Source organism: Amblyomma maculatum, chromosome 3 (assembly GCF_055883805.1).
Source record: "Amblyomma maculatum isolate TAMU_Amacu chromosome 3, ASM5588380v1, whole genome shotgun sequence".
Taxonomy (NCBI): Eukaryota; Metazoa; Arthropoda; class Arachnida; order Ixodida; family Ixodidae; genus Amblyomma; species Amblyomma maculatum.
In genome coordinates, this window is record NC_139346.1 from 204072219 (window position 1) to 204097489 (window position 25271).

At 45.2% G+C, this 25271-nt stretch overlaps 1 protein-coding gene across 2 annotated transcripts; it reads right to left on the reverse strand.

Moving 5' to 3' along the window:
* Pp2C1 (protein phosphatase 2C) lies at window positions 1-24951 on the reverse strand. Of its 2 annotated transcripts, none has more exons than XM_084599318.1 (6): window positions 24400-24951; window positions 22226-22360; window positions 18222-18500; window positions 10779-10996; window positions 9151-9409; window positions 1-7666 (listed from the first exon to the last, which is right to left on the reverse strand). In XM_084599318.1, exons 1-6 carry the CDS (start codon window positions 24692-24694, stop codon window positions 7266-7268), a joined length of 1587 nt encoding a protein of 528 aa, XP_084455444.1. In that variant the 5' UTR covers window positions 24695-24951; the 3' UTR covers window positions 1-7265. The 2 variants fall into 2 exon arrangements, with proteins under 2 accessions (XP_084455444.1, XP_084455445.1); XM_084599319.1 differs by having other exon boundaries at window positions 18222-18437; window positions 24400-24950.
* Window positions 24952-25271: the final 320 nt, after the last annotated feature.

Here is a 25271-nt window from a genome sequence, read left to right on the forward strand (position 1 = left end):
TTTTTGATGCTTTTGTATTGATAATTTATTAGTCCAATGTACAGACTGCAGCCTTCATGCTATGTAGCACAATGCATTTCCATGCTTCTTGATCATAGCATGTAGTGCAGAGATGAATGTAAATGTGGTTCTTATGAATGCTGGCAGCATACTTGTAGTCGGCTGACTAAATATTACCACTGGTATTGGCAAAATGCTCTACACTTTCGTTTGACCCAAAAATACTGTGCACTCTTCTGGTCTGTATTTCAATGTGTGCATCAATCATGTACCTGTGCACCTAGAAGTCAATTTTTCTTTTTTTTTGCTCACATCAGCGCACAGTATCACAGTATACAGGCAGAGACAGAGTAACCAAAAAAAGTTCACGTATGTAATGGCATTGGGTAGATTTTTGTGATCCATCATTTCAATTCATTTACAGGAACTCCAAACTCTGAGCTGACTCAGAGGCCTCTTAAATGCACCCATTTTCAGTCTGTGGATGCTTACCACATAGCAAGACTTGGCTTCCAAGAAGTCCAGCTGCAAGATGCTCTAAACTTAGCCGCACAACTCTCTCTCATGCACACACACACACAAAAAAGTAATGGGTGGACAAACATGACATTGCACACTTTTTGGCCATAGTGTTCGGATTGAAAAATGGGTACACGGGCTACTTGGTAGACTTCAGTGCCTTCAAATGATTCCACAGCATGTTTTACATGAGGTGGATAAATAATTATACTGTAAGCATGCTATCCAACAGAGATGCTAAATTACCACAGCAGGTTGACAAAAGCCACTCAGTAGCAAAGCCATTTATACCACTGTGTCCATCATTTGTGAAAATGGAATGGTAGTATTCTCCTGAGCATGCACTTTGCATCATTTAAGCTTGAAGGCTTTGTACAAGGATCCTTCTTGTAAAGACCCCGCCCCCCCCTCCACACACACACACACACACACACACACACACACACACACACACACACACACACACACACACACACACACACACACACACACACACACACACACACACACACACACACACACACACACACACACACACACACACACACACACACACACATTTTGCATTCTTTTAAATGGCCCTGAGCCAAAATCTGTTTAAAAAGCTTCGGGATGACCTGGGAGACAAACCACAAGCTTAGGTACTATATCAATGACAAGGGAACTAGACAGCTCTCACATTGCTGAAAAGAAGTGCCTCTGTGTCAATAATGACAACACAGCACATTGCTTACACTATAAGCACATTGTTTCATGCCCAGCCCAATGACAATAAGCAGTAAAAGAAGTGCAAGTGCTTTTAAGAACTTGATGCTAGCCATGTGTGATGCCTGCCCACAATTATAAAAGACAATGTTTTGCAGAACTTTAGATCCATACACACATGCACGCATACACACACATAAAACAAAAAAAGTTAAAGCAGTTGCTCATAGAGCACAATAAATGCGCTGCTTTTCACCTCATCTCCACAATGGCAGCACTGTATGTCACTGTCACCCTTGGCCTCAAGGTAGAGCACCTGCCTCAGCTTTAGGAGCTGGTTGCTTCTATTCTCACTGCTTTGAGCTATGCATAGGCTCTGCCATTTAGCTCTTTCAACCACTCCACTTGGATTCGATCACCGGCAATCAACGAATTCGAAGTTCAAGTTTAATGTCACCGGCACTGTTCTGGAGTTCCTGCACTATAGAGTTTGTTGTTCAGAAATATTTTTATTTTGTTAGAATTTAGCACCTTTTCCGGTCTGCAGCAATTTTTGAAATGCCTTTGAAGTTGAGGTCGCGGCAGTGTGGTTGTGTAATCTTTTGGCTTTTCCAAAGCTATATTAGACAACTGATTATTATCGTTGCAAGTACTGTTTTATATAAAGATCTTTTTAGGCCAAAACATACTTGGAAAAATTTTAGCGGAGTGTAAAATTGATATATCAAAGGTTGAAATGAGCCTTTTTCGATAGCATAAGAAAAAAAAAAAGAAAAATCGAGCTCTAAAAGTGTTGGAGCTGCAACCTTCACAATTGAGTGCCCAGTTTTAGGAAGTTAAACATGCCCCACCATGGTAGCACAGTGGTAGGGCGCTCGACTGCTGTGCCCAAGGATGCGCAATCGAACCCCGACTGTGGCGGCCGCTTTTCGATGGTGGCAGAAAGCCAGGCGCCCGTGTGCTGTGCGATGTCAGTGCACGTTAAAGAATCCCAGGCGATCGAAATTTCCAGAGCCCTCCATTACGTTCTCTTTCATAGCTTGAGTCGTTTTGGGACGTTAAACTTCAGAACAAACTAATTTAAACACTTTGTAAGTTCCAAAAGTCTTTCAGTAATTTTTTTAAGAGTTTTTGTCTTCCAAGTCCAAAATTTTTGTTTCTGCCTAGGTTTCTTTCGGGATTTCTTCCCCGATGCTGACACAAAGTATTTGCCTTGAAATAAGTGTTTCAAGAACATGCACTCTATTACCGCAAATGCTACGCATTTTATGCATTGTCACATGCCATACATTTTGCAGCAAAAACGTTTGTACTGAGACCAATAAAAAAAGTCATTTTTGAGTTGAAGCGCAGCCTCAATGCACCAAGCAAAATCACAGCATGCCCATGGCACGTGGTAGTAAATAACAGACATCAGGTCGCCTGAACCTCCTCTCTTTGCAGCCTTGAAAAATCACGAGCATGCCCTTGGCAGGCGACCACATGATCAGGTAAGTTCCTGCGCGCATCATCTTTGTTATGTTTATTCAGCCTATCATTTAAATATCCAGTGCGCTGCAAACTTTGACGGGAGCAAGATCTCAGGAGTTACAAGGCCCAGCTTGTGTGCTTGCCGACTAGATTAATGCTTTTGTATTTTTATACTGCAGGCATTGCCTCGTTGTATAGACTGCCACTGCTGCAATAAATTTCATCATTTGCTAGTAGCACCCATATCCATGCCCCTTAATTGTCCTGTGCTTTGCACCATTTATTTTGTGTTGATTTTGCGGTGGCCGCAATACATTTCCTGCCATGGTGTACTGGCTTTTGCACCTAGGCATTGTTCAGCCATATGCATTTGTCGGCACCATGCCGAACAGAGTGTGTGGATGCCATGCACGTGACGCGACCTGATATCTGTACTCAATCTCGTCACTTCCTTGCAGCATTATAGAAGCTAAGAGCCCTCTTCAGCCAATTATGTGAGTGAATTAACGATTCTCTTCTGCACTGCATCACCTGGTCGCAGCGTGCGTTTGTGTGGTTGCAAAAGAGCATAAATAGACACTGTCTGCATATCTAACTTTTAAAGAACATTTGGAAGTTCTAGAACAGCATTTTGAGTGATGCTGTGCTACTTTTAACATCTGCGCTTTTGGTTTGTCGTATGCAAACAAAGCCACGGTGGCAACTTCAGCCTAGCGGTGCCATCTGGTTATCCAGACTGAAACCAATGTTGTCAATAAACGGATTTTCTTGTCTAGGCCTGTCAGATGCAAAATCCCCTCGAAATAAAAAACAAAGTTAATTTAACGCTCATGAATGTTGCTGTGGGCGAGATGAGGCCAACCGAATGCTCGATGCACCATTTATAACCAAAGAACACACTGAAAAACCAAGTAACAAGGACTCCAAAGAAAGATGGCTACTTTGAAGCATGCTACCATGTTGGAAACTTGATTTTGCCATACGCAAGAGTTGCGAATGCTAAACACTGAAAATAGGATGCGTAACTTGAGTTTTGATAAGGTAATTTGAAATGGAGTTTTGTAAATGCGAGTTTTGAAGAACATTATCCCATTTCCTCATGTGGCCACTTTATACTGGGACTACATTCTGCAGTTTCACAATGTTACCCTTGCAATCATCATAGCTTTGGCAGTGCTGCAAGGAACTACTGAGGTAGAGTATTGGGCACGAGCTCCACCACTGGAGCGGGCAGCGCTAGTGTCGAACTAGATTAATACAAGTGGGATCACGTGGCTGCGCTTACTGCTGCTGAAGCAGGCGCTGGATTGAATTTGTGTTTGACAAGCTAGAAGTCGCGATTTTTTCTGCAGTTTTGCTTTTTGACACTTGCCAGCATTACACACTTGCATCTTGCGTCGTCGCTGTTGTTGCTTTTGTTTATTTAAGCTGTTGATACGGTCCGCTGCTGCTCTGTGTATGCGACGCAACTTGGCGCACACTTCCATTTCTACCCGAAAAATTAATTGAAGGAAGCTTGGTTAAATAAGTTGCGAATGTGCAAAGAAGTGAGTGACATTCTTGAGTGTGCAACATGCTTTTCATCGAGCAAGATTTAATCTATATGGAGTTGGAGAGTTTCATGATTTGTGGCCGAAAGACTGGCGCTAATTTAAGTGTGTGTTCTTGCGCTTATCATTTGTGAAGCTAACGAAGTCTGATTGCTGGCGGGTTAGAAAGTATATGAGCTTTTTCGCCGAGCAGTACCTAATGTTCATCCGAAAGTGGGGAGGTGTCAGATTTCTTCTCAATGAAGGCACTGGTGCCCGAAACTAAATGTTTCTGCTGCCACGCGCAGCGGTATACACATTGTTACTCGCCTTAGGCCTTCAGCTGTAATTTCAAATGACTGAGAAAACAAACCATGCATATGATGATCTGCTCACGTAAGGGTCAACAAAACTACCCAGAAAAGAAACATTACCCGAAGCTAGAGTGGCAATGATTGCAGTCAGTGTGCAAGAAGGAACACACCTCTGCGCAGTTGCTTCAAATAATTTCTTCGCGTCATGCTCGCAGTAAATTTTTACTATACAAGGATCAGCCGAATGGCGCCACTCCTGCCGGCACTGTGCGAAGTGCCTCGCACCTGTCATCACTTGAGAGCTCCGTTCCTCTAGCAAAGAAATATGATTACCGAGCAAAGCAGCTATGTAGCGGTGCAGTACGTAATTTTCTCAAAATGACTACCGTGATTTATCACCGCTTATTTTTGACTGGATCATTCACATATTCACTTTTTTAACGACAGCAACCACAACACTGCAGGTGTGCGGCGTAGTGGCAGTTCAAACTCGTCGGGCTACGCTTCGACAGCTCACGGACGCTGTGAAATGCCTTCTTGCCGAATAGAGTTGGCCTAATACGTCAAATAGTTTTCAAAAGGTCTAGACCGAAGTGTATATGAAATAAATAAATTCAGCATTAACGCACAGCAAAACTGCTTAGGAAAGCATCACACAGCAGGGGTTCAATGCATGTTATCCCACTTACTGTGTCACACGGCGCTGCCAAGAGGTGGCGCCACGGTATGTCCTCTCACCCAATAGAGCAGGGAATCATGTGGGGGTGTTGGAATAAACATAAGACCAACAACAATAACAACAGTCTATTTTTATGAATTTTCTACCTTTGAAAATTTCGTAGTTTCTGAAAACTGCTATTTGCAAAGCCCAACTCGACTATCGCATTATTTTCCAACATTTGAAACGTTTGAATATTCGCACAATCCTGGCTCTCTGGAATGATGTCCATTTTACTTCATTATTAAGAGTAATCTGCCATTTATTTTTCCCTATAATGTATATACGAACTTCACATAATCAATACAGTGTGGTTGAAAATGGGGCACATTCTTTTGCTCAAAAAGTGGAACTAATGCCGCCACTGCCTTGGATTGTGCATAGTTGTGTAAAAACTTTTACTGCCCTTAAATTGGGCACAGCTACCTCTCTGGTTTCGAGCACTTTTAATTACAAATCATGCTTATCTTTAGCATAAGCTTTGTAATATTCAGTTTTGCATTAATATTACCATTGTAGCGACAACTGGTGTTTTTGCCAAGATGGCGTAACAGGAAAGACAAGCTAGCGAGTTTCATACAGCCATCCGCACAGACTAACAAAAAAAAAAAGAAAATGTACTTGAAATGTGGGCCTAGCAGTAACAGGAGTCGAATCCAATATCTTCTCCATACGAGGTCAGTGTTCTACCACCAGACCATTGCCGTGACAGTAACCAAGTACAGAGCTACTGGAATTCTCCCCAAGCGATCCACTACTAGTACACAGTGGCTAACAGTGGTATGCTGCTCTATACGAGTCACAATGCAAACACAAATGGCACAGGCAACCTATAATTGTCTAACCTGTTGCACTGGTCAATAAGAGTAGAGATTATGTACAAAAGAAAAAAAAAAAGAAAAGCAACAGAGCAAAGAGCATGTGGGCACCTGTAAGACAATTGCAGGGTAAATCCTGAAATTAAAAGTCTGGTAAGTTCTGCTCTCAATGGCAGTTCTTTTTCTGGCCAAATTGATGGCTACAATTGTACCAAAAGGAACTCCATTCCAACTCGAGAAAACAGAGAATTTTTGATGCCAGAACAACCTGAGCAGAACTTGCGCTTGTGACATGCTGGTTGCAATCCACGTCAGCTGACAAGCTGTCTGTAGGAAACAAAACCAAAATCTCAACCGAAGGTGGCACAGACTGAGCCCCCAACAGTAGATCGCTCTATGACCTGAGCACATGTGGCATGGCTGGAGAAACTGAATAAAACCTTCCAAAGACCTGGAAGCTTGAAAACCAACATGTATAAAATAATTAGAAACAGTGACTTAAAAAACGGCAGTGGTCAAGGCAGCTGCTACACTGCAACACAAAGAGGGCCATTGTCCTCAAGGACGAGTCAGCGTCCAAAAAACATCACGAAAAACTGCCACAATATACACGCCAAAGTCAATGGCTGTAGGAAGATTACATTGCTCCGCAATGCACACTCACAAGTACGGTGTTATGAACTGGGCTGAATCACGGGGTTATTTGCAGACGCAGCATTGTGCACTAGAAAGTTGCACAAAACTTGAGTGCTATGCTTCCTGCACTGCTTTGCTGACACAAGGGAGAGGTGGTCTTCGGCAGTGTTACTTGGCTGAGCTTGAAATCCCTGCACTTTGAATGAACATGACCACAACGTGGTGGTGCGGCTTGTGTCCGCAGCAGAGTTCGCTTTTTTTAACCGGTGCTAGAGCGTCATGACGATGGCTATAAATACTGATGCGACGACTTGGAGATTGAAAGAGAAAGTTTTCGAGGTCAGCCTTTTGTGCCACGTTGACTGCATACAGTCACATGCGGCCAGCCACTGCACAATGCATCGGTAGGCGGGCAGTTGGACGAAATCATCGGGCCAACATAGAGTGGCCGCAAGGAAAACATTCTGAGGCACTTCTCCCACTCACACACCATGCACACACACAACACACACACACACATATAAAACCTTGTCTGATATACGAGTGGCTACTGCACTCATAGTCTTGTCTTGCGCGCACGGTTCTTGCTTGGGTCAACTGCATCTGCTGCTACGTTTTCGTTGTCCTCGTGGAGCCGCTTCGGTGCCAGTTCCTCTGCCTCGGTAGTGTCTGGGGAAAGGCGCCGCTTCTGGCTTCCCGCTGCTGCAGCATCATTTTCCTGACTGCCATCGCAGGCCTCTTTCTCTTCTTCCTGCTGAGGCTTGGACTCGGACTCTGGCCTCGGCTCTCGGTTGCATGTCTGCAGAGCTTCTGCCCGCTGAGGGTAAGGTGGAGGGGATGGGTAGACTCGCTTGGGTGTAAGGATTACCACGCGGGGCAGGCCTCGCAGCCCTTCTGGCAGTTCGCTCTCGGGCTCTTCCTCCTCCTCTGGGGACATTGGGGGAGTCAAATCCTGTTCTGCATACAGCATAAAGAAAACAGTGTTGGCCAGCCTTCTGCAGGAGCATGTGTGCAAAAGCAGCACTAAATGGGATTTAGCAAAGGAGACGACAAGCACTGACCTGTTTCACACTGCTTTTGAACATCGGCATTCACTAATTATCCGAGCTTTCCTTCTACTTTGCAGGAACACAGCTAAAAGGTGAATCTGAAGGAATGTTTTGACAGTGGCCATCAATAAAACAGAAAATGCAACACTGGTTTTGCCATTTTCTTTAACTTGAACCAGCAGGAGGGCAGATTGCCTTGAGAGCACTAGCTGGAGCCACATGCCAGGTGGCAGCGTGCACGTCTGCCGCTATGGAACAAAGTGTGCGTGCACTGGCAGCTTGCAGCAGTGCATAACAGTAGCAGGTCGCATATTGCATTATGGCTATGCTGTAACTCTCTAATGACGCTGGTGTGCTATTCACGAGCAGTCCCAGACGCAAGTATCCAATCCTCAAATTACCGCGTATTTTTCTTCCCAATAAGATTTACTGACATATAAAAGTTTCGGCTGGCTGGCAATATTTTCAGTAGATTTTTAGGCAGCTTAATTTGTACCATGATTCTCTCAAATGTACTTAGTTCTTTCAGGATCGCCCCGTAGGCCATTGTTCGTATATATATATCGACGCACTGCTGAATGCAAATTGCCATATAAGCAGATAGTATGATAACAGTGTTTGGAGCGGAGCAGATTTGGACCAGTTGGGTTCGAACCCGGGTGCTCAGGTCCTGTAGCCGAGCGTTTTAGCCACTGAGTTACTGCGGCGGGTGCTTTCACTCATTATAGCCAAGCGGCAAGATAGAAAAATTTATTCGAAGTGGTAAAGTTTGAACGAAAAATAGCACCAAGCTTACGTTGAGGCACAAGAGGAAATGGTTGTGTAGTGGAGAGCTTTAACGAGCGCTAATATCACAGAGTGAATGGGTGGCTTTTGGGCTCCCCCGTGTGTCTAAACATGACTACCACTGCCGGGTTTGTAACTAAGTACCTTACCTCGGTACACAAGTGCCTTAACCACTCCGTAACTGTTCCAGACTATGACATACCTGACCATTTCCAAGCCACAAACAAGGAGACAATACGGAAGATTCACAACCATCAAAATATGCTGTGGTAGTGTTAGCAGCAGCATAGCATAGCAGCTTGCGTGGAAATGGGGGGTGTTCACCAATGTCACAGTCACCTCCATTTGTGCTATCTGTAGAGCGGTACGAAAGGCCACAGCACGTCGAAAGGGATTACTGCCGCCATCGCATGACAAATCGCCACAGCCTGCCGGCGCCATGAACCCTATGCCAGTTACCCTGTCAGCACTCGACATTTCCAGCTTCATGCCAGAGCTCCATTTTCTCCATCGGCCCTACACCTAGTTCAATGCAGTTCACTTTGCCACAATGCAGTACAATGTTTTAGGACCCGGCACAGGTCATCTCAAGCTTGGTGCACTCACCATCGGGAGCGACAGTGGCAGGTTTTGGTGATGGTGGCAACTGTGGCATATGTGGCTCCTGGAAAGGAGGAATTTCCCCCCGAGGCCGTAGTCGACGCAATAGCCGCTGACGCAGGAGCACCTCATTTCGTGCTGGCCCAGACGGGTCAAGCATCACACACACCACACTTGTGTTGTCGGCGCGAGTCTTCACACGGCTCCAGCGGAACAATGCTTCGTCCACCAACATTTTGGATGGGTTGTAAACCAAGGGCTCCTTCTGCATACCCAGAATTACAATGTTGATGAAAACTCTTTCTCGTCTTCCACCAAAACAAAAAATAAAAAGAAAAAGATTTGTTTTTGTTTTGGGGGACCTCCAATCTCAGAGAATTAAGGATCCTTCGTTAGAGCTGAAAAGCTTGGTCTCTGCTAGAGCTTACAATGTTTGTCAAGCACAAATGGCATCTTCATTGTGAAGAAGGACAGAATAGAAAAATAAGATCTGCGTGCAGTTCGTACTTGACATAGCCTAAGCTCTTGTGCCAAGTGGGTAAGTCAAAGAAATTGGGGGGAAACTTAATTTTACCTTTACAGCGTTACGTGAGGGCATTAAAGGGCCTTTTTCATTTGCTTACATATATTGCTCAGCTCTTACTGCGACACTGTGCGAAGAAAAATTCTCATACAAGACCGCTGTGTAGCCTACTTAACAAACATTCCTTGGTGGCATGAAGGTTGCATGCCCAATCCAAAGGACATAAGTTCGATTCCACCACTTGACTAATAAAAATTTCTGAATAAGAAAGAAACTTTTTTTCTTTTTAACACAGAGTTTTCTAATGTACACTGACTATGCTTAGCATACAGGAGCCTTGCATTCTGCCTCCATTGAAAAATGCCCACCATGGCTGGGGTCGAATCCGTGTCCTTGGGATAGGCGGTCATGCCCTAACCACTAAGCCACAGCAGTGGGGGGGAAATGGGTGCTAGTTATCTCACACAAAAAAGTATCAGCATCATGATTACAAGAGAAAAAATACCTGCCTCAGCATATCTTTGCATGCCAGTAGATAAAATGGATGCTCCAGTCAATGTTGCTTAAAGGTCAGAACATCACTACAGACATCAAAACATCATCTGTGCTATTTGAACGTCTGCACGCTTGAGCACTGCAGAGGAGAAGTTATTTTTACTTGCACTGTCTCTACAAACATCTGTCACACTTTTGCAATAAATACATTTTTCTTATGGTTTCCAGGTGGTAGAGTTTCCCGAATTTGCCTCCAGTGCGAGTGCAAAAGTTTCATTGCATCAAACCTGCACTATGAAAATACTTCATTAAATAAAGGGGTAAAAAAACATACCTGTATTTCAATGGAAGCCTGACACTGGAACTTAAGAAGTTTGTTACGTCGCAAAAACTTCGTCCATTATATTGAGGTTGAACTGTACTTGCAAGACGAAAGCAACTGCAGGTTATACCCAGGTTTCACGAAGACAAAGTAGGTTTAACCAGTGAAAATTTGAGTGTCACAACATCACGCATTTGTCTTATGAGGCCAAGTCCAGCAGCTGGCTTGCTTGGCAGTCGCCCAAGTGGTGCACCACAATGTGTTTGAAGGTATATGGATGGGCGGCTGTCTCACCTTGCCAGCTTGGGCAGCCTCAAGGAAGGCCCGGTCACTGTCCCGTTCGGCCTGCTGCACCAGCCGCACAGCATCTGCAGTGTCCACCATGTTCCAGAGGCCATCCGAGGCAATGACGATGCAGCGGTCTCGACGTGTGTCTATCTGCATCACACTCACGTCCGGTTCCGGGCTCACCACAAATTTTCCAGCAGTGTAGTTGTAGCTCCACAGGTCACCTGCGACCACCACACAAGGGAGGCAGCGGCTGTAACTGAGGAACCCTTTTTCAACAAGAAATGAAACAATCCCCGCATGGCCAACTCGCGTGAGGCTGTCCACAGAGCTTCGCAAAATGAAGTCCTAGGTTTTGGTAGCAGAACAGGCGGTTTGAACTAGCAGCATGCATCTGGTCCCAAAGGACAAAGGCGAGAGGCATTAGGCCTACAGATACAGCAAACGAAGCAAGAAGTTAGCAGGCTCCAGATACAACCAGGAAGAGTATTATGGTAAGGTGTATGGGGCTTAACTCACCAAACCGACAAGGGTTATGAAATATGTTGCAGTAGAGTGCTTTAGGATTAGTGATGCAAAACTATCGGTAAATTGACTATTGATAGTATCGATAGCTTTTTTGAAACTCGACAGTGTAAAGAAACTATCGACAGTGTATTCAATAGTGCAATTGAATACACTGTCAATAGGTAGAGTGCTATAAGTAAATTGACTATCGATAGTATCGAGTTTTTTTTAAGCTATTGAACTATTGATACTGCAATCGAAAGTGTTTTTATAGGTGGTGACTAATAGCAGGACCTAAAAATGCTGTTGTTCCTCTCTTTGGCCTGACATTATTTTTTGAAGTCTGAACATGGATGCCTCGTTCCGCAGTTAGTCTTTTCACTGGAGCAAACATCATCTCTGGGGATTAACAGCCGTCACTCCTGAAGAGACGAAAAATCTATCTGAATTTATATGTTGTTACAGTTGCTGGAATAAGGCAACGAAAGCCTAATCGCTTCGTCTTTCGTCAAATGAATTTTTACAGTTTCTGTATGGCTTGTCACCGGCCATGAGCGAATATGTATATACAAGAATGTCAGATTCCTCCCATAAATGTAGTGGCAAATGGGAAGACAGATCATTGGTGCGGGTCGAGATTCGTTATCGAGAGAGACATATTTTAACTGATGGCAGAGTTATAGAGGTGTACACTACACTGTAAACACAAGAGATGATCAGAGGTTCACGAAATGTAAGAGCGTACACAGTTAACGATGTTTACCAAAATATCAAAAAACATGATCTTACAATGCCCTTCTCAAGAATAAAATACTATACAAACGTATAATGCAGGCAAGCAAACAATCATTGGCAACTTGGCATCCGCCTTGCAAAAGTGCTTCGAAGCAGCTCTAAACAATGTGTTCAGAATCCATTGCGGCAGTCTGAGGTGGCTAAGCCAGCTAAGCAGCTAGGGCAGGTAGGCCGAGGGGCGATGATGGACACCGTCATGCCGTCACATCACTTGTTAAAGTAGCAGACATGTACGCAGTATGGAGAGTTGGTGGACCTCTGCCTCTTGTTTAATGCATTAAATTCAGCTTTTTTTAAAATAGTTTCCGGTGGCTTATTATCCTTTGCAACGTTTAGAGAATGCCAACGTATTCCTGGCATAACAGCTAGCATATGCTTGCGAGTGAGGTCATTGAAAGTTTCGTTTCTATGTTGAAAAGGCAGGGCCCCGTCTTGAAAGAATGGATTACTGCAGCATCACAAGAAATATGCCACCGACGTTGCTTTCTGTGCTTGTTTTATACATCTGCGAACGGATTCAGTTTAGTTTTCATTTGTGCCGCAAAAGGACCATTCGAGTGCTTCGATACAACCTTGCTTACGTTGCAGCGTCGTCGAGTCGGGGCATGCCCGGCGACGGCGGGAGTAGACGCGGGTTTCTGTTGTGGCTTTCACTTGTCGGTAATCCAACTCCCAAGAATGAAACAGGTGGAGCGCAATTTACTGGTCGGATCTATCGTGTAAGCCTGGATGCCCCTTGCTGGCGAGTTAACATGACATGGCTTGGTGCAATTCATTTGTTTTCTTATCCGCCCGTTCCTGCTTTTTTCAAATGCACTCATCTCCCACCACTCTGTTCTCTTCCATTTGATGTTTTATTTTGCGGACCGCAAAACACTCCTGTTCGGGTTGCACCTGATTCTGATAGGACACACCATGTGACGTAATAGGGTTTTTAACAATGCTGCTTTTATGACTTCTGAAGAGTTGGCAATTATTACACTACAGTAAACGACATAGTCTGCGACCAGATGTCGAACGTTGTGTAAAAGCTTACCTAGCGCAACCGGCAGTTGCTACTGTTTTGAAAGTAGCAGCTATACTACAGGAAGCACGAATCTCGGCACTAAAAGTTTCTCATAATCGGCAAGCATACCCCCTGAATTGTTAATTTCAACCAATTCCGGTTCAGCAGCAGATGCACCAAACGGTGCGTCTCAGGTCGTTGCTGCCTGCCCAACTGGAAAATTTGCGACACTTAACACTATCCAGCAATTCTACCTAGGGTACAGTTGTGTTGAAAAAAGAAACCGTGATTAGAGTGTGAAAATTTCACCATGCAGCTGGCACTGCACCGTGCTTTGCAAGCAGGATTGGCACTTTAGTTATCGGCGCGTTCCTGACCGCTTCGCTGAGTGTTGTTGTCGGCCGATCCGGAAACACGTCACTAGTGGTTATCTTCCACCATACCATGCACTCAGGGAACCAAGTTTTGCTGCAGTGAGTTCGCACGATGCAGTGAATTCGGTTGATTTTATTCTACCGATGCCACTACAAAAATTATTACCGATAGTACAATCAATAGCACTATTAACAGAATATAGAAATAAACTATTATAGACTATTAAAACTAGTATCGATAGTATTATCGATAGTTTTTTTTACCATCGATAGTTCGACAGTGACCCCACTATCGATAGTACTATCGGTAGTTCTGCATCATTATTTGGGCTGCACACCAGGCCAAAACTAGTCAATGCCACCAGCCATCACCAAAAGTCGTCATCTTAATGCGACAGCTCTAAGATCCCGCTTAGTGGAAAACTCAATAATATGAAGTTCAACAGCATACTTCACATAATGAGTCATGAAGACTGCAATTTTTTGAACTTTGCAATAATGACTAATGCAAGCTTAAACTTCTTGGCAGACTGAAATATTTCAGAGGCCCCCGCCAACCTACTTAAGGCCCAGCGTCTTTTGATTTCTCTCAAAAACAAAGGTTCCCGAAGTGGCAGCTTACAAGTTTTCTTCATGCATAACCTGACAGAGGAAAATAAAAAGCCACTAGGAATGCATTTTACCATTTCCCAACATTTTAGACTACCTCACACTGCCAATAAGCACATTTGTTTACAAATGGATGATGATGACTAACGATGTCGTTTGAGAAAAAAAAAAAAAAAGAGTATATACTGTGTGAGGAGAGTTGGCTAATATGCACGGCAGCGACTTTTACTGACACAATGCTAACGTCGAAGGCTAACAGTTCTCATAGCAAGCTCAAGCTTCATCAGCTTCGTCATCATCTCTGTGGGTCGCAGTGAGACACGCGAATACAACCATGCGCCGATGCTTTCTGCACATCGCGAGATTCCACTCCGTGAACATCTCGAAATCAACGCTAAACGCAACGATTCACATAGAAATGCGACCTGAATATTCAGAAAGTAATGGAACTACGAAGTACAAGCCTTACCTCCCTTTCCTTCCTTTAATAAACGCGGTTCTAAGAAGTAGAGACTTGCATGACTCTTTTTTTTTGCAAGAAAATAGAAGGAACCGCATCATGGTTCAGTCATGCCTTTTAGACAAAGCGCCATAGAAATCGCATTAGGAACAAACTATATGTAGTTACAGTCATGAAAATGGTTCGAGTGGAATGTTTCCTTTGGTCGGCTTGAATTTAGCTCACTTCTCAGCAGCGTCGCATTGCACCGCGAGCTTTTGATACGATGGAAGATGACATCGTCACGGCCACAGCCGCTGCTACACCCGAACACATGCAGAGCTGTGTTGTATCAGGTGCACAGCACTATACTCCATCCCATAACTAAGCTTCAGCACTAGCAAAGGCAGGCGCCTCCTCAGCCAATCAGGAGGGCGCATGTTCCTCTGCGCCTCGTTGTCTGCGTGTCGCCTGCTCACGGCTTATGCAGATATAGCTGAAAAAGAGTTTAAATCGATGCAGCCTACTACCATTAGCGAACACCGCAGCTATCATGCGAGACGCACGCGCTGTCGTCTTATGTGAAGGCGAGAGGGTGCGGTCACAAGCTTGCCCATATCGAGGACAGCAGATACGAATAAACCCGTGCACGATGGTGGTCTTGGACCCCATTCACACAGCAGTCCTCCAAGGCCTTGACTGTGGAGGTGGTTTATTGCACTAAAGGAGCAAAACAGAGGAGCAGCGCTCACGGGAAGCCCAAAGGAGATAGAACGCGGCCTCTATACGTGAATGCAATCGATCAGCCGGCAATCACAACTACTGTCAACCTCTTCCCGTGAAGTGGCACTAGTAACAGCTAGACAATTGAAGCGGACAATATCTCTTCGGCTTAACAAGATTGCTCTTGTTCATGTTGACCCATCACGAAGCGCTGGTCAGCGAAACAGGCTAGGCCTAGCGACGACTACGCGCAGGCGGGGAGCAGCGCAGTTCATTGCCTGGCGCGCCCGCGGGAGGCGCCGTTGCCGAAAGCTGCACGCTTGTGCAGGCATGCTGCTGTTGCACGAGTATACCAGGCAGTCCTTCTGATAACACTACTATTTTTGTTTGCTGGTACGAACGTGCAGTACAAGCCAAACGACGCTCAGACGCTGGTGCTGCGCCGTTCGACCATTCCGGTCTTGGCAACGGTGAACGGCAACACCGTCTGCTGACCGTCGACAGCAGCCTCAACAAGTTTTAGTGAATAAAAATAGCAGTCGAGTATAGTTTTGGCTGCAGTGGACTGAAATTGACAATTGCTTTCATCGCTGGATGCGTGTACAATCCCCACGAAGCGCCGGTGTGACCCCGTCCGCCGAGCACGCATGCAGGCGACCGGTTGGCACTGTCGTTTGGGCTGCTCCTCGGCAGACACAAAATGATAAATAAATTTCATCAAATGTGCTTTTTTTTGCGCGCAAATAAACCTACAAACTCTGTTTAAAAGACATATAATTATATGACGAGTCTCTGATCAAGGAGGAGAATTTTATTTTAGAACTACTTTCCGCAGCGTAAGGACACTGCCTCAGCACTCACCGTAGCCGTGGTAATGCTGAAGGGGACTACTGGGATGGAGTATAAGTTGACGAGTTTTGTACGTCTGCAATGCACGCAGGACGAGGAACTGCGCACGCCGAAAGCTCCCTCCGTTGACTCTGAATGCCTCCGGTTTATCAGTGACGTCACAATGGACGGAGGAGCGAGGTTTCTCTCTCCGCTTTCCTCCTCTGTAGCAGTCGTGCGAGGTGCGGGACATTTGAATTGTGTGCTTTTAGTCTGCGATTAAGCAGGTGTTTTATGCACAATCGAAAAAATAACTTCACAGACGTGATCAACAAATAATCTATTTCAACAATCTATAGTATTGGCACACTTGAAAGCTGCTGCAGTGTTCCTTTAAAGCACTCAGCCATTCCCATTTGTCTACAGATGGTATGAGGACGTTGTGCGGCGAAAAATATGGCACTCCCGGAAAACGGCTTCCATGACACTGGATGAAATTGTGAACCTGATCGCTGAGATATTCCTGGGGCACACTGTGATGGAGAATGATTTGCAGAGCAAGAAATCGGTGACAACACAGGCAGTTGCAGCTGTTAACACCGCAGTTTCCGAGCAGTGGGTGAGGTCATCGATGGCGACCATGACCCACCCACCGATTCCCGAAATAAAGCTGGAATGAGGTGCGTGAAGGACAATTCTAACATGGTCGACTGGTACGTTGGACACTGTAGAGGCTGCAGAGGTGCTGCAGGGCATGGTGGTAGGTTCTTGCGATGCTGGCAGTCGAAACACGAGCGGAAGTGCTAGCGAACAACACAATACATTTCCCAGCAGTAGTAGCAATGACGCAGGCGAGTACAAGTTTTAAGCAATTCGGCACGGGTGCTCTGTGGATCATCATGATAGCTAATGCAAATGACGGAGCAGAGATGATGAGAACTTACGAGCAGCTATTTTCGGCCATTGGGTAGGTAGCTGAGGCGGTTAAGGAAATGGTCATGGACAGCAAAGTGATAAGCTTGACGTCGCAGAGCTCACGAAGGGAGGCATGATGATTGTTTGGCCAAGGAATCCAGGGATCCCTTTGCTGCTCGGAAGCCATATTGTTACATGGTGACAAGCAAAGAGGACAGCACAACATGGCGATAAGGTGAAGGATGATTTAATGGTTGGCCTAGCGCGAGAGCTTCTCGCGTGCCACTGCCGATCTTCTTCTTCGTAACACTTCCCGGGGCCACCGAGCGATCATCCCGATCGGTTCGCTTGAAGTTGATGGTGACTTGATGGTCAGGATGTTCAAGGAAAGACAGGAGTGAATGACTTGCTTGCCACCACGATGTCTGATGAGTGGGTGATCCGCCTTCCCTAGACCTCTTCAACCATCCGCCACCAAAGCATCCATAGGACCGATGCCTCGAGGTCGCGTCGGGCGGCTTGGGCGGGAGTTGCACGTTCGTGTCCCTCGGTTCCTTCGGGTCCTTCGTCTCAGTTCTGGTTGGTCTGTTTGTTCTCCTTGTCTTCAGATCCGAGCTGGGGGCTGGGCGGTGGTAGTTGGTCGGGTCTGGGCTGGAAGGGCTGGGGAAACTGCTCGGTGATGTCCCTGGGCCCTCGGTCGATGGCAGATGGCGTCGATGCTCCAAGGCGAGGATGGGGATGATGTACGCCGGACCTCCAACCAAAATGTTACGTGGTGACAAGCAAAGAGGATGGCACAACATGACGATAAGGTGAAGGAAGATTTAATGGTTGGCCTAGCGCGAGGGCTTCTCTCACGCCACCGCCGATCTTCTTCTTTGTAACAATATCAATATAGTTTTAGCAGGTTTTTACTTGTTGGCAAACAGCTCAGACAGGTAAAGCTATATCACCAATGACATTACTGACCTTGCAGTCGGGCAAGACACACAATGCCACATGCGCATTATTTGGTGGACTAGCTGTTAAAAGATGTCTTCTGATGCCTGATGTTATATCAAGAGCAAAAGGCGAGATTTCATGTTTATAGATTAGTGTGTATTTTGTTTCGTTTTATTAGCAGACTTAGTCGCAGCAACATGTGCGCATACTTTTAAAACGAATATCGAATATAACGAGTTCGATTGTAATGGCAAAACCGTAGACCAAGACAACATCATAAGAATGGCATAATGACCGAAGGTGACACTCACCAAGAGACCTTGCCACGGCAAGGAACGGGATCTTGTCAAAATGGGTGCTCCTTCTGACAGGACCACGGTGGCCAACGCAGGGCCGGTTCCAAACAACCCGGTCCACTCCAGACTTGTTCATCACCAGACCACCCACGCTGTTGATGCGCTCCTTCTCCCGTGGATTCTCTGGCTTGTGGTCGTGAGTCAGTGGTCGTGCGAACCAATTCTCGCCATCTGCACCATGGCAATTGTCGTCGTAGCAGCCTATCAGCATGTCTTCAACAGCATCCTTGTTTGCTAATTGAGATATAAAAAGTAAACTTAAGCTTCATAACATCTCCACAAGATTCACTGATATGATTCATAAGTCAGCAATTTTTTAACAATTGACAGTGCTTTTGCACAGTTTGAGCCTCTGCACACCACTTATCTTACTATGTTAGTGAAATACAAGCAAAACTAATAAAATAAAATATCAACAGCATTTGAAGAGCAACAACTTTGGTCATGACATGCAAATGAGTGTGTAGTTCCATCAGTAGTCTGAGTTTTCGATGAGTAGGCCAGACCACACAGAGGCTATGTGCCGGATTCAAGCCCTGTCACACTGCTAATAGGCAGGCAATGTCACCTAGAATGAATGTACTAGTCTAGTAACTATAGACGTTTATGAATAAAGCCAGTTATTTTATGGCGATGGCAGCAATAACCTGACTTCTTGTGCAACCAGTTAAGAGATGAATGAGCAGAAAAGCAGAGCATGGTGCAGAGCAAGAAAGCCAAAGCAGGTTTAGCAAGGGCAACAGGGAAAGGCACTAGTATGTGGCTGACATGGCGATAGGCCAATGCATTTGAATGTCCTCAGATCATTGGCAACTGAGAGCAGCACAAAACATCTTGACGTAGGGGTGCACTAACAAAATGCTAAAAAGGGACAGCACAAGGCAAGCATAAACTGGCAACTATAATTTAATTTTAATTGTCGTCTTCACATCGGTCTACCGGCGTTAACAATCGGTCTGCGACGGATTCTGCACAGGTTTAAGAAACTGCACATTACAGCAACAATGGCAATAAGACTAGAACATGTGAGGTGTGCCAAGAATGTAATCGAACCAAATACTGCAAAAGAAAGATCTGTTTGCATGTGAGCACTGGGGGACTAAAACAGGCTTTTGAACAACAAAATAGGACATCAGTTCTAAATATCTGGGCCACTAAAATCTACCGGCTTTCGCTTATTAATGCACTAAGATGGCAAGCTTAGCTCTACTAATTTTTTTTTTGTTCGAGAAAGTTCAGGTGCTTTTATCTGTTTTGCAAACGGTCACCACATTAAATCAAATAGTTTAAAACAGCAGGCTGCCATGGCGCTAGCAGCGGCACTGCTGGCAAAACATGGGTGCAGATATATGCAGCATATATCACTACTTTTATTTTAATGAGAATTTCTGCAAAATTACCTCAGCGATTTGAACTGCAGGTTAATGACTAGCTATATTTTTCAGTTTAAGCCAGGCTGACCGTCTTGGCAGCAGGCAGTAGCCGTTGCATATCTGATAACAAGGTTTACAGATGCAGCTTGCGAAATGAAATGAGATATTCCCATGTACGCAACTGAGTTTTAAAACGTGTTTGTTTCTAAGTACAACATCTGGACATATGTTTCTTTTTTCACGAAAATTTCAATTGCCACAGACAAAATAAGCAAATATGATCAATAAATACAGTAAACTAACACTGTAAAGTTTGTCAATGAGAACTAACATTTGAATAACACAATTAAAAAAAGGTATAGTACACTGCCAGTCTGTGCGCTAAAATGTCTCCGTTAGTAATTTACAGTACTATCATGTTTCCGATTTCACTCATGAAACCAAACACTTGAGCAATCAACAACCACAGAACACATTTGATTGCCTAAAAATAGCAAAAATGCATAAAACATAACAATAAGTCACATTAAATCGGCTAGTTAAGTGATTCATTGCAAAAGACTTTGAAAAGAGGTTACCTCAAGTAGCAATGTGTGATCGCAGGTTTTTCAGTCTGTTATGTGTGGAATGAAGGATTCTGCATAAAGATCATGGTGTGGGTGAAGTATACGGTGCAGCAGTGTGTGGAATGATGATACAGTTTATGAAATAAGGTTTAGGCGAGCAAAGTGGCATTGATATGGTGGTAGTTCCAACTCTGCAAGTTGTTTTAATGCTTTGACACTGCTAAAATGCGAGTAATCAGAAGAGATGAAACGCACAGCACGATATTGCAGGGATTCAATATTTTTTTATGAGATATGCTTGAACATGCTCCCCCTACAGCAGGAGCATGTTCAATTTCAGGGCAGCAGTGTTCCAAAGACTCATACTGCAGGAACCACATCACTTGTGGTACACTGACTGAAAATGATCGCATCACCAGCACCCGTTCACCTCCTTCGCTATTCAGCGCATTTCGTTGATTGCTCCGTAGCCCGATGCTACAACGTGCCACGCTGCACATCTTACCCGCTGGTGTTACACAGTTTACAAGACATGCCGTCAGAGTGTTATTGGTACAAAGGCGGAGCAAGAGATCCCTCCTCTGCTGTGGAATACCTGTTGCTGCCTCGCACTACAGGATTGCCTCATGCGTCACATAGTCGTACACCTTGGCTACGTCCATAAAGCACCCCATGAGATTTCAAGCTTCTTTGTAGTTCACCACTGAGTCAGTATGAAGAGGTTGTCTTTGAGGCATTGGTTACAGTGAAAACTATTTTTCAGCTCCTGAGCTTCCTGCTTGCCTTGGCCCAACTATTCATCCATTCGTTAACCATTGGAGCAAAGATGCGGTTAATAGAATGGTTTAAAATTGCAACGGAAGCTGTATCTCTATCTGTTTCTGTCAATACGCAAACACTGCGTTTCAAGCAGTTGGACGGGTGGGCCTTCCGTACTGATGCAGGTGAGTATAGTTACGAAATCTCCCACTCTCTCATCGAGGCATTTCACGAATTCTGCAGATAGGGCAGGCCGTGAGCCTCTGCGAACAATTGCCTGATCAACTGTTTCTCATGTTACCATCTGTGACGATAAAAGTGTATCAGTGTTTTCTGCTCCCGTAGGAGTAGTAGGCAGCAACTCGCTCAATGTGGCTTCCAAAGGTAGATCATACACCTTTAAAGGAAGGTGCTGCAGATTGCTGCGCTTGTGCTTTCATCTCGTAGCATATGCTGTGGTGCTTTTCAGTCAAGAGACACCATATACATCCAGAACTTGAGCGGTCAGTTTTGTCCCAATGCTGAAAGCTCATCCAACCACTTGTGGTTTTGCTCTATATTTCTTAGAATGACCTGCTGCATATTCATCCCACACCAGGGATGAATATCAAGGGAGTTACTATGTTCTGCTGCTGCTACCTGTCATGTTTGTGGCAAATCAGAAATGTGAACAATGCCAAAAATTTAACATTAAGCCAAGGTGGAGAGGACATATGGTAGTGAAGCACCTCATTTGCATGCAATGGTTAAGCAATAGCATAAAATTTCTGTTATTATGTAAAGCATACTGCTTTTGTTATGCTAAAAAGCCGTTGCCGTACCACAGTTTGAGAGGGGGCCTGTGAAGACAAGTGAAAAGTCATGCCAGGAAAAACATTTGGGTGGCGCCAATGTGCATACCACCGGAATTGACCTGATAAGTCTGCCAATGGAGCCACAGCGTTCTAGTATTGCAAACTGCGCATAAATTTCAAGGATAAGCAAAACAAATGCACCAAGAAAACGATGAACTTCAGTGGTCAGTTCTGTCCTGACAGAGGAAGACCTTCTAGCTACTTGTGAGTGTCCTCTACGACATATCTTTGGATAACTTGCTACATCTGCGTCTTGACTGCAATGTATTCATCCGACGCCAGGAAATTAATATCGAGAGTAGCCATGTGCTGCTGCTGCCACCTGTCATGCGCGTGCAAAACGATAAATGTGAATAACACCAGTCACTTTGCACATGCCACATCCAGCTAGGAGACGATCAACTTACCCATGCTCTCACACCCAAGCACAATACGGGAATCTCCGACGTGACCAATGTAGAGCTTGCTATGCCGGATGAAGGCAATGCTTGCTGTTGTGCCTGATGTGCTTGGCAAACCGGACATTGTCTTGGGCCACTTTCCTGATTCAATGAAACAGAATAAAGATAACAATCGGTTAAAATATAACAAAGTCTCCTATACAAACTAGCTGGTCTCTCTAGCTTCATGGCGCTCTGTGTTGCATGAATCGAATCGTAAGTGTTGCCATCAGTTTATCAACTTAATTACTGGAAACTTTTCGCGAGATCCTCATTTAGTTTTATATTTTATTTCGCAGATTAAGTACACGGACTGCGACAAAGTCGTGAGTGCACTGCGTGCCGCGGCACTGATTAACACGTGCCAAACTGAAAACACGCATTATTTATTTTTCTTCGCGCTAAGCACACTGCAAGGGTCATTAGATAACAAGGGGTTAATGAAAGAATTGTCATGTTTGGCCGTTCCATGCACGACGCGACGGCTGAGCTCTACCCGGCCGTGGATAACCGGTAAACGCTTTGAGCGTTTTTTTTTTAAGGCGAAAGCCTTTCTAAGAAGGGCTCATGGAACGAAATCCCGTCCAAACTCACACTTGCCGGAGAAAGTGACAGGTACTGCGCCTTCCTTTCCTGTAGTCGTGAGCAAAAGTGGTGTACAACCCTCAGCCCATGGCGGAGTTCGATAAAACTGCATCCAAACTTTATCTATCAACAGCTATCTGAAATCGAGACATGACTGGCAATGCCCCCTTTTATACACATGCATGTGTCGATGTCGCATTCCCTTCCGCTGTCGCTAGATGGCATTTAGATGCAGTTTAATTTTCAATTGAGGGTAAACAGCGCAAAAAAGACGAGGACGAACGAAGTACACAAACGAGCACTCGTTTGTGTACTTCGTTCGTCCTCGTCTTTTTTGCGCTGTTTACCCTCAATGGATCACCAACTTGCCCAAGCGTCTGTTAATTTTCAAGTGTTAGATGTGTGCTGTTGTGTAACTCTTTCTTGTGTTGTTGTTTCTCTTTGTTGTTTTTATTTTTTTTTACGACTGGGGCACCAACACGGTGCCCACCCGATACAAAGGGTATGGTCAATAAATCATCATCATCATCATCGAGCACTGTCACTGGCCGAGTGTTGTATACCACTTTTGCTCAAGACTGTACATCAACTATATGTAGCACTGCAACGAACGCCGATAAGAGGCAAGTGATAGGAGAGGAAGGGTAGGCTTTCGCTATTCTGGCAGATACATCTAAAAACGCTCGTGTTTTTTTTTTTTTTTTTTTTTTTTTTTTTTTTTTTTTTAAGCATGCGCGAGCACGCAAGCAGCGCGACAGCCCAGCTGTGCGGATATGTCCATGCCTTCGAAGTGCGTTGCACGGTTCGGCAAGCTTGTAAACACGATCCACGAGTAAAAATGTTCGCTTTGTAACAGTATGACAATAAAAACAGTACCGGGCTCGTCTCAGCTGCGTGACCGTGGACAACGTGTAAACTTTTTGCCCTCACAAGATAGAATGCATAAGTTGGCGCGTGCAGATTAGAAGTGACGCGACGTGGCGTTATTATGCGATAAATGAGCCAAGCTGGCATGGTGCAGTTTTTTTCAGGAGACTCGTTACCGCACAGCACGCCCACAGGTCTAAACTAATATTGATACTGTGATACAACCGATCGTCGTATCTAGATCATAAAAGGCACAGCTGACTACATTAACTGTTGCACAGTTAAGGCGATTTGAAATGACAATTCAAATTTTGTATACTTCAGTCTCGCTGTGTTGAAATAGTGCCGAGTGAACAGAAAACTGTGAAGGCTATATTCAATCGACATACACATAAAAAAATTTGCTTATAAGGGACCGCCCTTACATTAAGGCTCGCGTGGGTTAAAATCACGGGGGCTCAGCAGTACACACGGCCAAATTTAGCCGCACTCTGCCATTAAATAACGCACAATGGACAAGCTCAGCAGCCGAGAACAAACGTTAGGCTTAGCGCGTCACGGGCGTGTTGCATCACGGGTAGCGCTGCTACCGAAGAGGCCGCGTTCGCTTCCCGTGACCCAACAGCATACCGTTCGCGACAGACCGAGGCAGTCGAGGACACAAGGAAAATACTGCTCGGAAAACTCACCGACTTCCTTCCACATGCCGAGGTGTGTTGTGAGGAAGCCGTGCCTGATCGCGCGCAAGACGCGCTCATCGTTATCGGACCAAAAGTCGCTTTGCTTCACAATAGAGTCGAGCAGATGTTCCTTGGCGTACAGCGCGGCTTCGCGACCGCCGTGACCATCGAAGATACCGAAGTAAGCGTACTCCAAGTCGGCTTTGTCCTTCGTCTGTTGATAGGCGACGACGAATGCATCTTCCATGTATTTACGGCCACCTTGGTTACAGTGCCCGGTAACTCGCAGGTTTAAACCTATCATCGCGACGGTTTCACTATGGTTTCACTGCATAGGCACACTTGAACACGATGCACGACACGATCGCTACCTCCCTGGCTGGCGCTTGGCCTCGGCGTTGTTACAACCTGCCCGCCGCAAGCCGCGCCAGCGTCAGCGTCTCTATTGCACCACACGGGCGACGAGGGTTCCCCGCAGTTTCTTCAACCGACGCTCTCTCGGCTGTCTGGCGTATTCACCCATTCTGCCATTATTGCCCTCGCCGTTCACTTGTTTCTCTCGCCATCACCGAGCTTCTCTCTCGCACATTGCCCCCGCAAGGCAGAATTTGATTGGCTGTTGTGAATAGTGACGTCACCTTATTTTGCTTTGTGTTTTTGTGAGGTCTCAGAAAGGCCGACGTACGCAGCAGCGCTTGCAAGACCTCCACCGGCTGAATATTTGAGGCAGTAACTGGAATACTGTATTTGAAGTCCAATCGGCTGACAAAAAAACATACCATATCTTGTCGTACAGTCGTCATGCATATGAGCGAGAAGCCTGGTAAAGGGCGTAAAAGCAAACATTATGTTTGATCGTTCGCAATCGCTTTTCACCAAGC

Bases quoted from the DNA above. Each gene is read 5' to 3' on its own strand.
- Pp2C1 (XM_084599318.1), bottom strand. From the start codon at position 24,694: ATGATAGGTTTAAACCTGCGAGTTACCGGGCACTGTAACCAAGGTGGC. The intron at 18,501-22,225 runs GTAAGTTGATCG...TATCTCAATTAG, and splicing joins GCTTGGGTGTGAGAGCATGG to CAAACAAGGATGCTGTTGAA. The intron at 9,410-10,778 runs GTGAGACAGCCG...CTGGGTATGCAG, and splicing joins AGGCTGCCCAAGCTGGCAAG to AAGGAGCCCTTGGTTTACAA.